We start from the raw sequence: 15,865 nt of genomic DNA, 5'->3' as shown, positions 1-15,865 counted from the left end.
AGCTGGCAAATTGATTAATGCAAGCCTTTCATCCCAGACAGCCCTCGTGAAGATATCATCACTGCCTAGAAAGATGCCTCCTATAATGGGGGACTTGACAATACATGTCATCCTCTATAAATCACAATTTTCAAATCAACCCTCTTCTTCTACACATTCCACCACTTAATGGTCAGGACTCTTATGTGCATGCCTTGCATTGCACATGCAGATGATATATATTCATTTCATCGTCCTTTTCTTGCAGTAAATGTTTCTGCACAGCGGGAAATGCAAACTTGTAGTGTAATCAAGATTTTCAAAGGCTTCTAAAGTTTGACATTTCCAGTTTATAATGTCAGACTTAATTTGCCTTAACAAAAAATGTATCAACCCCTAGAAAATGTCCATGTTGCTGCAGGATTATTTTCCTGCTGTGTGAAACTGGCTCAAATTAAGCTGCGGCATCTGATTATTGTGATTATTAGTTTAAGCAATAAAGATGCTAATTTATTATACAGTACTTCCGATGATCACAATTGTGCATTTCTGCCTGTTTCGACCTAGCTTTATAACTTTGACATTGACTTGAGCTTTGAACGTTGAAGCCTTTGAAACCTTTCATTTTGGAGGATTTTCCATTCATGCATGCCTTTGCAACTACATCTACAGGGCATCCATCTACATCAGAGACCTGGCTGCTTTGTGTTGGGTGTTCAGATGTCTCACAGCAGATAGTGACTTACCAAGGCACCTCTGCCTGCCTAATGCCACGTAAAAGCTTAATTGACTCAGACTCGTTCAGAACGTCTGGGTAGTATCCAGCGGTGGATTTCGGGGATAGCTGCAGCTACCTGCCATGCTCAGCCATTGTTCAGTTGCAGTCTCTGGTAATGTCAATACACAAAAGTGTCTTCTCTCTGTTCAATCAGCCCAGCCCTCTCTCTCTCTCCCTCCCTCCCTTTCTATCTCTCTTGCTCTCTCTCTCTCTCTCTGTCCGTCCCTCTGCTAATCTTTCTCTCTCCTTCTCTCTCACTGTCTCTCTCTCTCGCTCTCTCTCTGTCCAACCCCTCCCTCTCTCTCTGTGTTCCTCCTTCTCTCTCTCTCTCTCTCTCTCTCCCTCCCTTTCTATCTCTCTTGCTCTCTCTCTGTCCAACCCCTCCCTCTCTCTCTGTGTTCCCCCCTCCATCTCTCTCTCTCTCTCTCTCTCTCTCTCTCTCTCTCTCTCTGCCTGAGTAATGGCCTGCCTCTACCTTCCTGTCACCATGATGAGAGGTGGTGCTGGCTCTGCTCTGTTCCCCTTTTTTCATGCGTGTCCTTTCAACCGACCAGGCAATCCCAGCTGAGATCTCTATCGACCATGATTTAGCTGATATAGCTACGTTTCTGCTTTCTCGCTCTCTCTCTCTCTCTCTCTCTCTCTTGCCCTCCTCTCCCACACTGTCTCACCCTCCCCCGCTCTCTCCCTCTCCCCTCATCATCCAATCAATTCCCTCTTCTGGCATCCCTTTCACCCTAGCACTTTCTCATCCGCTCTCCCTCTCTTCTGGTGTGTTTATTCTGTCAACATAGTCCCTGTATCCTACCCATCACAGTTCCCCCTTCAACACTCACTAAATCCAAATGTTCCTTATGGGAACATCATTAGATAGCGATGTATGATTAAGTTCCATGCTACACATACTAGAAATGAATACAGAGCGAGAGCAAGTTAGGGATGGCTGCATGTGGTAATGCAAGGGTGAAAGAGAGAGGGCGACGCATGTCATCGAATTCTGACTGGAACTAAATAATTCAGCAGAACCAGGGACCAACCATTGTTTTCTTGGTCATGGGGGTATTGTCTGCATCTGGTACCTGAATGTGTTGCCTGCTATTTTTTTTAGCTCTCACCTCTCCCTATATTAACATTCCAAAGCCTCTTTATCCCAGGTACACCACCACAGAGACATGCACATCTGTCCTCCTGATGTAGCAGTTTTGACAGTTGAGCTGAAGTGGTTTCTTCCTCTGCAGTATCCTGCTTTTCTATGGCTTGGGGGTCTGTCTGTACATTGGCTGTAAATCAGTAGCCAGGGATGTGTATTTATTCTCACACCCTGTTTTCTGGCTTCTGTGTCTTTCCCTGCACTGTGGCTGCCTGCTCTCCCTCGCTCGCCCACCTCTCTCTCTCTCTCTCTCTCTCTCTCTCTCTCTCTCTCTCTGCCGCTCTCTCTCCCTCTCTCTCTTGCTTGCGCACACAGAGACTCACTCTCTCTCACACACACACACACACACACACACACACACACACACACACACACACACACACACACACACACACACACACACACACACACACACACACACGGAACCCGCTGCACCTCACTCTATCACAGTCTCTGACTATGCCTTCAGAAGAGCATTGCACTGTGTGCTGTGCTCCTTCGTCAGTGAGCCCGTAGCGACCAGCTCATGCTGTTCTGATGTGCGTCTGGAGTCCAGGCTGTCCTGGGATTTCAGCCTTCCAGGATTCAGGGAGTCGATGCTCAAGCCGCTGCTCCAGTTTTAATTAGCATGGATTTCACCACGGCAGCAGCCGGAGTCAACGTCTTCTCAGCCATCTACACCGTTTCGGCGAGAAGGAATTTACTGCTATCATCCATATCCAGCTGCGTGGCGTTGTCAATGTGAGCATCCTGGAGAAGGAAGAAAAGGAGAGGTGAAGGAAAATGCAGCAGTAGTCTGTACTTCATGAGCTTGGGCAGCAGGTGGAGGGTGAGGGGGACAAGGATGCGGTGTCTGGAGCGCTGACTGCTATCCCCCATCTAGAGGTGTTCCTAGTGGTGCTCTGACCCGCCAGAAGTGACTATTCAGAGGGGTTTGGTCACTGGGAACGTTTATTTATTGATCTTCTGTATTTTTCTTTGACCGCGCCGCTGCAGCTCTCGCTCCCCTACTCTCTCCCGCCCTCTCCCCCCTCTCCTCCAACTGTATGGAAACAAGAGAGTGCTGGATTCTGTATCTCCCTCCATCAGCTTGTATCTTTTCTTCTGAATGAAATGATCTTGTTTCCTGTGGGGAGGTCTCTTATCTGTTCCTCTGCAGTGTGGGGGCTTTCGTCTTATTGGGTAGTAGTCTTAGCTGCCCCCTCCCCGCCTCTGTTTTGTCATACTTTAATTTCATAATGGAAATGTATATTTCTAAATTACTTGTGGATTCAGCATTGTGTCATCAACATGCTTTTTGATAGACATTTTGGTGCTTAGAGGCTGACTTTTTGGAAGATATTTTCTTGGGATGATTGCACACCATTGGTATTTAGTCCTCAGTTCAACATACATTTCAACGTATCTCAACATGTTGTGAACAAACAGAAATAGGATTCTCACTCTGGGATTTCATCGTCAGACACAATAACTGGATTTTGTCTTTGTTTCACTTCCTCAGCAGTGGTTTTTCCCCTCCAACCATTACTAAGGAGAGATCTGGTCATATCTTTAACATTACCCAGTCCCTAGGATTATGGAGGGAACAGGCTTGGCGGCCCACTGAGATGTCCTGTCTTCGTGGGGTGGGACTGAGGGAGGCCCTGGGGGGCCCCTGTGCCCATCTGGAGGTTATGGTGGTGGGGAGCAGACTCCCAGCAGGGGGCCCTGAGCTGGGCCAGGGGTCAGGCTGGAGAAGCCTGGGCCTAAGCTGCTGGTGGAGGCTGGCCTTGTCATTGGCCTTGCTGGCTGCACTCCCCATCCAGGCAGGGACTGCTCGCGTGTCTTCCAGCCTAAGCACCACGCACCATGTCCACCATTTCCACAATAAGCACGGCACGGTACCTATCGCCATCAACAGGATGCCTTTCCTCACCCGAGGAGGCCATGGTAAGGAAACTATCTCTCCTCATTATATAACTGCTCTTACACTCTTCACACTCTGTCTCTTGAGTCGGGTCCGTGTCCAACCAGTTAGTGGAGGAGTTAGTGGAGGAGTTAGTGGAAGAGTTAGTGGAAGAGTTAGTGGAGGAGTTAGTGGAAGAGTTAGTGGAAGAGTTAGTGGAAGAGTTAGTGGAAGAGTTAGTGAATGGTTTGGCTGAAGGTGTAGTAGAGGTTGCTGGCCAGTAATGAAGGCTGACTTGTCTTTACTCTGGTTTAGTGGTATGGGTTGGTTCAGTGGTATGGGTTGGTTTAGTGGTATGTGTTGGTAGAGTTGTATGGGTTGGGTCATTGATATTTGTTGGGTCAGTGGTATGCTTTGGTTCAGTGGTATGGATTGGTTTAGTGGTGTTGGTTGGTTCAGTGATATGGGTTGGTTTAGTGGTATGTGTTGGTGGAGTTGTATGGGTTGGGTCAGTGGTATGGGTTGGTTCAGTGGTATGGGTTGGTAGAGTTGTATGGGTTGGTTCACTTGTATGGGTTGGTTTAGTGGCATTTGTTGGTTCAGTGGTATGAGTTTGTTGAATGAGTTTGCTCAAGTAGACGATTGATAGCAAGGCTGTGGTGTTTGTGATTTGTGATACTGGCAGGGCCTGGTAGGGCTGGGCAATCTCTATTTTTCTTCGAACTTATGGGCAATTCACGATGTATATATAAATATATATATATATACAGTACCAGTCAAAAGTTTGGACATACCTACTCATTCAAGGGTTTTTCTTTATTTGTACTATTTTCTACATTGTAGAATAATAGTGAAGACATCAAAACTATGAAATAACACATAGGGAATCATGTAGTAACCAAAAAAGTGTTAACCAAATCAAAATATATTTTATATTTGAGAATCTTCAAAGTAGCCACCCTTTGCCTTGATAACAGCTTTGCACACTCTTGGCATTCTCTCAACCAGCTTCATGAAGAATGCTTTTCCAACAGTCTTGAAGGAGTTCCCACATAGGCTTTTCCTTCAGTCTGCTGTCTAACTCATCCCAAACCATCTCAATTGGGTTGAGGTCGGATGATTGTGGAGACCAGGTCATCTGATGCAGCACTCCATCACTCTCCTTCCTGGTCAAATAGCCCTTACACAGCATGGAGGGGTGTTTTTGCGTCATTGTCCTGCTGAAAAACAAATGATAGTCCCACTATAAGCGCAAGCCAGATGGGATGGCATAATGCTGCAGAATGTTGTGGTAGCCATGCTGGTTAAGTGTGCCTTAAATTCAAAATAAATCACTGACAGTGTTACCAGCAAAGCGCCCCCACACCATCACACCTCCTCCATGCTTCACAGTGGGAACCACACATGCAGAGATCATCCGTTCACCTACTCTGCGTTTCACAAAGACACGGCGGTTGGAACCAAAAATCTCAAATTAAGAACTCATCAAACCAAAGGACAGATTTCCACCGGTCTAATGTCCATTGCTCGTGTTTCTTGGCCCAAGCAAGTCTCTTCTTATTATTGGTGTCCTTTAGTAGTGGTTTCTTTGCAGCAAATCGATCATGAAGGCCTGATTCACACTAACCTTACAATGAGATGAAGAATTGTGTTTCTTTGTCCTGGCTGTGGAACCTGTAATTCAACTAGATCATATTCATGGGTTGCATTTCTTCACAATATTGAGACATTTCAAGTTGTATGTCATTTGAATGGTTTACATATTTTGGGATGTTTTTAAATATACTTATTTTTTGTATGTAAATATATATACATACACACATATATACAGTTGAAGTCGGATGTTGACATACACCTTAGCCAAATACATTTAAACTCAGATTTTCATAATTGCTGACATTTAATCCTAATAAAAATTCCCTGTCTTAGGTCAGTTAGGATCACCACTTTATTTTAAGAATGTGAAATGTCAGAATAATAGCAGAGAGAATGATGTATTTCAGTGGGTAAGAAGTTTACATACACTCAATTAGTATTTGGTAGCATTGCCTTTAAATTGTTTAACTTGGGTCAAACGTTTTGGGTAGCCTTCCACAAGCTTCCCATAATAAATTGGGTGAATTTTGGGCCATCCCTCCTGACAGAGCGGGTGTAACTGAGTCAGGTTTCTAGGCCTCCTTGCTCGCACACGCTTTTTCAGTTCTGCCCACAAATTTTCTATAGGATTGAGGTCAGGGCTTTGTGATGGCCACTCCAATACCATGACTTTGTTGTCCTTCAGCCATTTTGCCACAACTTTGGAAGTATGCTTGGGGTCATTGTCCATTTGGAAGACCCATTTGCGACCAAGCTTTAACTTACTGACTGATGTCTTGAGATGTTACTTCAATATATCCACATCATTTTCCTACCTCATGATGCTATCTATTTTGTGAAGTGCACCAGTCCCTCCTGCAGCAAAGCACCCCCACAACATGATGCTGCCACCCCCGTGCTTCACTATTGGGATGGTGTTCTTCGGCTTGCAAGCATCCCCCTTTTTCCTCCAAACATAACGATGGTCATTATGGCCAAACAGTTCTATTTTTGTTTCATCAGACCAGAGGACATTTCTCCAAAAAGCACAATCTTTGTCCCCATGTGCAGTTGCAAACCGTAGTCTGGCTTTTTTATGGCGTTTTTGGAGCAGTGGCTTCTTCCTTGTTGAGCAGCCTTTCAGGTTATGTCAATATAGAACTCGTTTTACAGTGGATGTAGATACTTTTGTACCTGTTTCCTCCAGCATCTTCACAAGGTCCTTTTCTGATGTTCTGGGATTGATTTGCACTTTTCGCACCAAAGTACGTTCATCTCTAGGAGACAGAACGCGTCTCCTTCCTGAGTGGTATGACGGTCCCATGGTGTTTCTATGTGCGTACTATTGTTTGTACAGATGAACGTGGTACCTTCAGGCATTTGGAAATTGCTCCCAAGGATGAACCAGACTTGTGGAGGTCTACAATTTTTTTCTGAGGTCTTGGCTGATTTCTTTTGATTTTCCCATGATCTACACACTCTACCCCATAATGACAAAGCAAAATACATAAGTATTCAGACCCTTTACTCAGTACTTTGTTGAAGCACCTTTGGCAGTGATTAGAGCCTCGAGTCTTCTTGGGTATGACGCTATAAGCTTGGCACACCTGCATTTGGTGAGTTTCTCCCATTCTTCTCTGCAGATCCTCTCAAGCTATGTCAGGTTGGATGGGGAACGTTGCTGCACAGCTATTTTCAGGTATCTCCAGAGATGTTCGATTGGGTTCAAGTCCGGGCTCTGGCTGGGCCACTCAAGGACAATCAGAGACTTGTCCTGAAGCCACTCCTGCGTTGCCTTGGCTGCATGCTTAGGGCCGTTGTCCTGTTGGAATGTGAACTTTCACCGCAGTCTGAGGTCCTGAGGAGTGGCTTCCGTCTGGCCACTCTACCATAAAGGCCTGATTGGTGGAGTGCTGCAGAGATGGTTGTCCTTTTGGAAGGTGCTCCCATCTCCACAGATGAACTCTGGAGCTCTGTCAGAGTGACCATTGGGTTTTTGGTCCCCTCCCTAACAAATGCCCTTCCCCCCGATTGCTCAGTTTGGTCGGGCAGCCAGCTCTAGGAAGAGTTTTGGTGGTTCCAAACTTCTTCCATTTAAGAATGATGGAGGCCACAGTGTTCTTGGGACCTTCAATGCTGCAGACATTTTTTGGTACCCTTCCCCTTGAAACAATTCTGTCTCGAAGCTCTACAGACAATTCCTTCGACCTCATGGCTTGGTTTTTGCTCTGACATGCACTGTCAACTGTGGGACCTTATATAGACAGTTGTGTGCCTTTCCAAATCAACCAATCAAATACATTTACCACAGGTGGACTCCAATGAAGTTGTAGAAACATCTCAAGGATGATCAATGAAAACAGGATGCACCTGAGCTCAATTTCGAGTCTCATAGCAAAGGGTCTGAATACTTATTTAAATAAGGAATTTCTAAAAAACAGTTTTTGCTTTGTCATTATGGGGAATTGTGTGTAAATTGATGAAGATTTTTTATGTTTAATCCAGTTTAGAATAAGACTGTAACGTAACAAAATGTGGGAAAAGGGAAGGGGTCTGAACACTTTCCAAATGCACTGTGTGTATATATTGATTTTGTTTTCTCTAAATAATATTTGTGATATAATTAAAGGTCAAACACACTGCATTTCAAACAGTCATCAATAATGAATTCAGGGCTTGTTGAATTGTACCTAGGCTAAATATCTAGCTTTCAAGTCTGTCTATGAAAATGCTTCTTTGGTTACACATTTAACCAGAACCATGCATAATGCACATTCACTAATAATGACTAACTCATAAACAATCTCTCAAGCACAAGCCCACGTGGAAGTCACTAGCCAGCTAATCTTTATATTTCAAGTTTATCCAACTTGTAACTATTTGCTAGCTAACAAGGCAGAACAGTTTAAATGTTATGAACAGACCCTTCTGTCCGTCTCCAACGGTTTGAAATAGAGGTCTTCACATTAGCTAGCTAGGATAATCGAGGCTGCATTGCTACAAATAACAACTCCATTCAGAATATTATAGCAGCCTACCTGTTGGGTCTTGGTCGTTGTAGCCTGTTCTTCTCCTTTAACTTTTAATTCCATTATTTTAATTCCATCTTCCATAGATTAGATATCTCCTGACTTTTGCCACACACGGAGGCTCGATGACTGTAGCCTATTGCCGCATTGATGACTTATGATTGGCCAACAACAACAAGCTACATGCGGCACGTTCCACTCTCTTGAAAAGCTAAAGAGCAGTAGTATACATGATACAATTTCTCTCTTTCTCAGTGGTGGAAAAAGTACCCAGGTGTCATACTTGAGTAAAAGTAAAGATAACTTAATAGAAAAAGGACTCAAGTAAAAGTAAGTCATCCAGTAAATACTACTTGAGTAAAAGCTTTAAATATACTTAAGTATCAAAAGTAAATGTAATTGATAAATATACTTAAGTATCAAAAGTAAAAGTATAAATCATTTCAAATTCCTTATATTAAGCAAACCAGGCGGCACCATTTTCTTGTTTTTTGTATTTACGGATAGCCAGGGGCACACTCCTACACTCAGACCTAATTTACAAACGAAGCATTTGTGTTCGTCAGATCAGGGGCAATAGAGATGACAGGGATTTTGTCTTGATAAGTGTATGAATTGAACCATCTTCCTGTTCTGCTAAACATTCAAAATGTAACTAGTACTTTTGGGTGTCAGGGAAAATGTATAGAGTAAAAAGTACGTTGTTTGCTTTCGGAATGTAGTGAAGTAAAAGTAAACATTGTAAAAAAATATATAAAAAGTAAAGTACAGATACCCCCAAAAAACTACTTAAATAGTACTTTAAAGTATTTTTACTTAAGTACTTTAAACCACTGCTCTTTTTCAACTGCATCAGTCTCTATTCGGATCTGTATGGGCCCTTCCAGACAAGTCAGTTAAAGTTACATACTGTATACCCGAGACCTGTGACAATCATATCAGATCAGACCTGTCACATTATTTTTAAATTGTGGATCCAGACCAGCTGGGTCCTGGATCAGGTCTCAGGTACAGGTGGAACCGTGAAGACCTCTAGTTTGAACAGCATGCTAGCCTGTCCACTTTGTTCAGATGTTGAAATCAAGTGGCTTACCTTATTTCTCAGAATGAGAACTGGTTGCCATTTCCTTAAATAATTGTGTTTTATGCTTATTACACATTTATGAAACAGACTAGACAGCTAGTATAACAGTCTTTGGCTAAGTTAACCTTGGAAACTTATCCTCTATTACAATAAAATTATGTCTCAATGTGTTTCGGTGTCCATATGACTCATTGTCACGGTTGTCGTAGGAAGGAGCGGACCAAAGTGCAGTGTGTGTGTTGTTCCACATTTTATTTTCACTGTGAAACTATGCAATACATATAAAATAAAATGACTGAACAAAAACAACAAACCGTGACGAAGAGTTAACATACACGTACTCCAAATCAATCTCCCACAAACCCAGGTGGGAAAAACTTAAATTAATTTTAATGGTAGGTTTATTTGAACAGTGAGAGACAGAATAACAACAAAAAAATCCTGAAAAACGCATGTCAAAAATGTTATAAAATGATTTGCATTTTAATGAGGGAAATAAGTATTTGACCCCTCTGCAAAACATGACTTAGTACTTGGTGGCAAAACCCTTGTTGGCAATCACGAGGTCAGACGTTTCTTGTAGTTGGCCACCAGGTTTGCACACATCTCAGGAGGGATTTTGTCCCACTCCTCTTTGCAGATCTTCTCCAAGTCATTAAGGTTTCGAGGCTGACGTTTGGCAACTCGAACCTTCAGCTCCCTCCACAGATTTTCTATGGGATTAAGGTCTGGAGACTGGCTAGGCCACTCCAGGACCTTAATGTGCTTCTTCTTGAGCCACTCCTTTGTTGCCATGGCCGTGTGTTTTGGGTCATTGTCATGCTGGAATACCCATCCACGACCCATTTTCAATGCCCTGGCTGAGGGAAGGAGGTTCTCACCCAAGATTTGACGGTACATGGCCCCGTCCATCGTCCCTTTGATGCGGTGAAGTTGTCCTGTCCCCTTAGCAGAAAAACACCCCCAAAGCATAATGTTTCCACCTCCATGTTTGATGGTGGAGATGGTGTTCTTGGGGTCATAGGCAGCATTCCTCCTCCTCCAAACACGGCGAGTTGAGTTGATGCCAAAGAGCTCCATTTTTGTCTCATCTGACCACAACACTTTCACCAGTTGTCCTCTGAATCATTCAGATGTTCATTAGCAAACTTCAGACGGGCATGTATATGTATTCTTGAGCAGGGGGACCTTGCGGGCGCTGCAGGATTTCAGTCCTTCACGGCGTAGTGTGTTACCAATTGTTTTCTTGGTGACTATGGTCCCAGCTGACTTGAGATCATTGACAAGATCCTCCCGTGTAGTTCTGGGCTGATTCCTCACCGTTCTCATGATCATTGCAACCCCACGAGGTGAGATCTTGCATGGAGCCCCAGGCCGAGGGATATTGACAGTTCTTTTGTGTTTCTTCCATTTGCGAATAATCGCACCAACTGTTGTCACCTTCTCACCAAGCTGCTTGGCGATGGTCTTGTAGCCCATTCCAGCCTTGTGTAGGTCTACAATCTTGTCCCTGACATCCTTGGAGAGCTCTTTGGTCTTGGCCATGGTGGAGAGTTTGGAATCTGATTGATTGATTGATTGCTTCTGTGGACAGGTGTCCTTTTTACAGGTAAAAAGCTGCGGTTAGGAGCACTCCCTTTAAGAGTGTTCTCCTAATCTCAGCTCGTTACCTGTATAAAAGACACCTGGGAGCCAGAAATCTTTCTGATTGAGAGGGGGTCAAATACTTATTTCCCTCATTAAAATGCAAATCAATTTATAACATTTTTGATATGCGTTTTTCTGGATATTTTTGTTGTTATTCTGTCTCTCACTGTTCAAATAAACCTACCATTAAAATTATAGACTGATCCTTTCTTTATCAGTGGGCAAACGTACAAAATCAGCAGGGGATCAAATACTTTTTTCCCCCACTGTAAGTATGATCTCCAATTAGAGACAACGATGACCAGCTGCATCCAATTGGAGATCATCCCAAACAAAACCCAACATAGAAATACAAAACTAGAACAAATCAACATAGAAAATCTAAACTTTAGCCAGGACACCGGGGTTAACACCCCTGCTCTTACAATAAGTACCATGGGATCTTTAATAACCTCAGAGAGTCAGGACACCCGTTTAACGTCCCATCCGAAAGCCAGCACCCTGCACAGGGCAGTGCCCTGGGGCCCCAATCACTGCCCTGGGGCATTGGGATATATTTTTTTTAGACTAGAGGAAAGAGTGCCTCCTACTGGCCCTCCAACACCACTTCCAGCAGCATCTGGTCTCCCATCCAGGGACTGACCAGGACCAACCCTGGTCAGAGAGGAAGAGGCGAAGCGAGAGGTTTCACTCTCGCCAAAATCTATCCAAAATAAGCCCAATGTGTTTCTATGGGGTTATTTTGGAAGTCGCCTGCCTTCCCACCTTTGGGACAACAACTCCTATTGTTAGGACTGAGACATGAACATCGTCATTATATATAGATCTCAAGTGTAAAGGGGAAGGCGCATACAGCACAGAAGGAGCGAAGGAGACAGTACCAAAATGACAACATGAGAACAAGCGGATATAAGCGCTCATAAAAAATAAAAAATGAAAGCTTTGATTCTGCGATACAGGCATTTGGAATATCGTGTAAACAAATACATTTGAATGAATTTGATATATTTCCCAGCCCAAAGACTAGGGCTGTGGTGTTTGAGAGGATGGTGATACTGGCAGGGCCAGGGCTGTGGTGTTTGAGAAGACTGTGATACTGGCAGGGCCAGGGCTGTGGTGTTTGAGAGGACGGTGATACTGGCAGGGCCAGGGCTGTGGTGTTTGAGAAGACGGTGATACTGGCAGGGCCAGGGCTGTGGTGTTTGAGAGGACTGTGATACTGGCAGGGCCAGGGCTGTGGTGTTTGAGAGGACTGTGGTTGATGTGACGGTGTGTGATGGATCCCTCATTAACCGTGCCTGTGTGTGGACCAGCCGTAGTCTCTCTGCATCGCTGAACTCTTTCATGTGCTCATCAGTCTTGGTTGCCCTTTTCCCATGGCGCTGACTACCTGCCGCATCCAGAGAATAGCTCATCCTGTTAACCCAGTCAGTAGGTTTAGATGCTATAAGGTCTATAAAGCCCTCTGTGTATTCTGTATGGACTAGGAGCATATAATGTAATGGGATGAATTCTAATCCCATCAGTCCATGATCCTTCAGACATCTGTGCATGGTTACCAAGTGTCGAGGTTGTTACTCCAAAATAGTAATATGTTACCTATTACTCGTTACTTCTTTCAAGAGTAACAAATTACTTTACTTATTACTCCCTGGGAAACGTAATTAGTTACACTACTCTTTATATTACTTTTGAGTTACACCTGAAACCGTTGCGCGTCCTCACTCAATCTCAACGTTAAGTTACGTAGGCCTAATACACCAACACAAGTAGCCTAATAATGACAGACACAAAAGCAGCATTTCATCTACTACGTACCCAGCTACTAGCTTGTTCAGCTCTCCCTGGGTTACAACCTGTCCTCCTGAATGATTAAAATCAAGCCTTGGTTGTTTGGAGGAAGTATGCCTACAGTTATCTTCAGCAGCAGTGGTCAGGCCTCGTGGTTCTTTCGCTACGAGTTTTGTTTTGGCGTGTTGCTTTTGCAGGGGCTTCAAGAGATCGGAGGTTTAGTTTCTAGCAGTGGAGCGGTGTTTCTCTCCTGAACACAGTCTACATTTTACAGTTATATTCTTGTCATTTTATCATCCTACCAAATCAAAGAAATGGGAGTACTTCCACGCTGAGAAACGATGTTTTAGACGTTTTTCATCTCCCTCACTACCGCAGTTAGTAGTTGTGCGTGTGTAAACAGGAAGTCGGTGAGAAGAAAGTTGGAAGTTGGTGAGACTCGGGATGAAAACAATTACAATCTGGGGTGGGAGAATTGTAAATATTGACCCGACAGCGAGAGAATAATAATCACCATTCATATTTATTTGGGTCAATAACTGTAACAGGAAGGGAATGATAACACTAGTATCAAAGTAATGATGACATGTTCTTGATCAGTATCTGTAATGTTATGACTCAAACTGGAACAGTACTCTGCTATATTACTCGTTACCGCAAAAAGTAATGCTGTCTTTTGTAGATGGTGACACATACCTGCATAATGGTAGAGATCCACTGCACCATGACTATGGGGTTGTATCCATCAAAATGCAATGTGAATAGAATATGCACCGAACAAAGCCGTCCCACAGCGTTTTCTCAACCTGATCTGATTGACATAGTGTTCATACGGTGAGCCTCATTGAAGTAAAATATCGCAAAACGAATCAAATGACAACATCCATTTGTTTTTATTTGATTCTTTTCTGCTGGATGTGTTTATCATGTTGACTCATTTGAACACGGAAAACACAACTAGCATGGGGCAGCTGCAATCCGTGCAGCTGTCCTAAGATTTGTCCATGTTTCACTATTGATCCACACTTACCGGGGAGTTGTCAAGTCCAAATTCCAAAGGTTTCTCTGCACTGTAATAGGACCATCAAGACGGCTGTCTCTGGGAACACTGTTCCCTGTTATATAGCTGTTATATTGCCTGTCCAGCTTCTATCTAAGACTCACATTCCTCTCCTACAAAAAGACACAATGCATTTTCTAGGGCCCTTATCTTGCAATAGCAGGTCGGAGAGTTGTAAAAGAACTCAACATATGATGAATTACATCTGTGCTATTACAGCCATATTTTTCCACAATCCCGCATTATCTTCTTGCCTTTGCAGAGAAGATACTGTGACACAGGTTCAATGAAATAGAGCCTACCACGGAAAAAAGGTTTAATCAAAGCCAAGCAATTGCCAATACACTTTGTAAAGGTCTGCATACTCTATGATTAGGGATTTCCCTGAGCTCTCTGTGTGGCTTCAACTCTCACTGCTCTTTTGCTGTTTTAATCCAAGTACAAGTGCTCTATATTTAGCCAGTGGGCATGACCGTGTGTGGTAAAAAAATATCATCATAAAAGCTAATTTACAAAATTAACCCAGAACGCAATTATGTCATTCATTTGGAATGGATAACATTGCTGAGTTAATCATCAACAATAATAATAATAATTCATATATTTGCCAGATTTATGTACAATTGATTAACACTTGCGCGATTATCCCTTCCAAAACAGTTAGCAGAATATTTCTTCATAAAAAATCGAATGAGAAGTCATACCACATAATTGGGGGGGGGGAACGTTTATACCTGGGATTCATCCTCTCAGATCAAGATACTGTACTTGCTCGCTCATCTCTCTCACACACACAAACACACACACGTATCCATGTCTACTCAATGCACACAGGTACGAGGTAGATACATATAATGTAGACTACAGTGTTGAAATGAAACATGCAGACTTTTGAGGCTTTTCCAGGATATGCTAGCACTGACCCACTAGAACTTACCACAAGCATCAAGTCAATCTGGATGCTGGATACACCTCACCTCCTCTGTCAGGCGATCTATCCTTCAAGTATTGTTGTTGTGTCCTTTCTGCCTTTTCTCCAGTACGGCCTTAGTGCCTCATGTGCCTGTCACTCAGAAGCATCTTCTTCAGACGTGTGAGTGAGTCCTGTGCTTCTCCTCCTCTACCCCCTCCCCATTAGGATGCCTCTCCACCCCCTAATACTCAAAGCCCAAATGCACAGATGTAAGACCGCTGTTTGACGAGTGCATTAGCCCACGCCTGTCCCCCGTTGGTTCAGCCTGGCCTGCAGCCGTGCATGTTGATCATTGGTTTCCATGCCTGTCCAATCACAGTTAGTGTGTGAGCGGAGTAGTTACCACAGCTCTTTGATGTAACCCCAATCAGTTGGGTGTGCTCAGGGAGCACATTAACCAAGTAGCCCAGGTAGCCTGTCACATTCACAGTGCCCCTCCCTCTTTGCTAGCCCTTGTTGATGGGTTATCCAGGTGTACTGATGTCAATGCTGACTGGTCAGAGCCACAGCAGCACTGCAGCTACAGTAAGTACCACCTTTACTACCAAGTTTGTTGTGTTGATTTGGCCAACGGGTGGTTGTTGTCACACTTCTCTTGGGCCCCGGGGGCATTCCTCTGGAATTCTTTAATTTGGTATGTTCTTCACCATGCAAATTGTCAGAGCACTCTCTGTTGAAATGTAAAACTGGAACACTCCCCCTCAGCGATTACGTTGTCTGGTAGCACTCCTCTTAATTCACTAAGGGAGACTTGGGCAGTGAACGGCAAGATCAAAAATACCAAATGTGTTCTCCAAATAAAATAATTTAATTTATACTCACTATAGACATTTTCATAAAAATAAAAAAAATGCGGTTTGCAGTAATCAGGGATTTGTATAGATTTTATAGATTTATACACTCTTAGAAAAAAA

General features: G+C 43.6%; 1 protein-coding gene across 4 annotated transcripts in view; it reads left to right on the top strand.

The window, feature by feature from the left end:
- LOC106602987 (neurexin-2) overlaps positions 1-15,865 on the top strand; it is a 326,762-nt gene that overhangs the window by 223,449 nt on the left and 87,448 nt on the right. The window contains exon 1 of one of the 4 annotated variants that reach the window (XM_014196095.3): positions 2,467-3,836. The exons of the other annotated variants lie outside the window; for them this stretch is intronic. Coding sequence (XP_014051570.1) covers positions 3,515-3,836 — 322 coding nt within the window. The 5' untranslated portion in view covers positions 2,467-3,514. Of the gene's footprint in view, positions 1-2,466; positions 3,837-15,865 lie in introns of those variants that run through there. 4 annotated transcript variants of the gene reach the window in all.

This window comes from Salmo salar, chromosome 04, assembly GCF_965601325.2.
Source record: "Salmo salar chromosome 04, fSalSal1, whole genome shotgun sequence".
In the NCBI taxonomy this organism is placed as follows: domain Eukaryota; kingdom Metazoa; phylum Chordata; class Actinopteri; order Salmoniformes; family Salmonidae; genus Salmo; species Salmo salar.
This window is presented reverse-complemented; position numbering and strand designations above follow the sequence as displayed.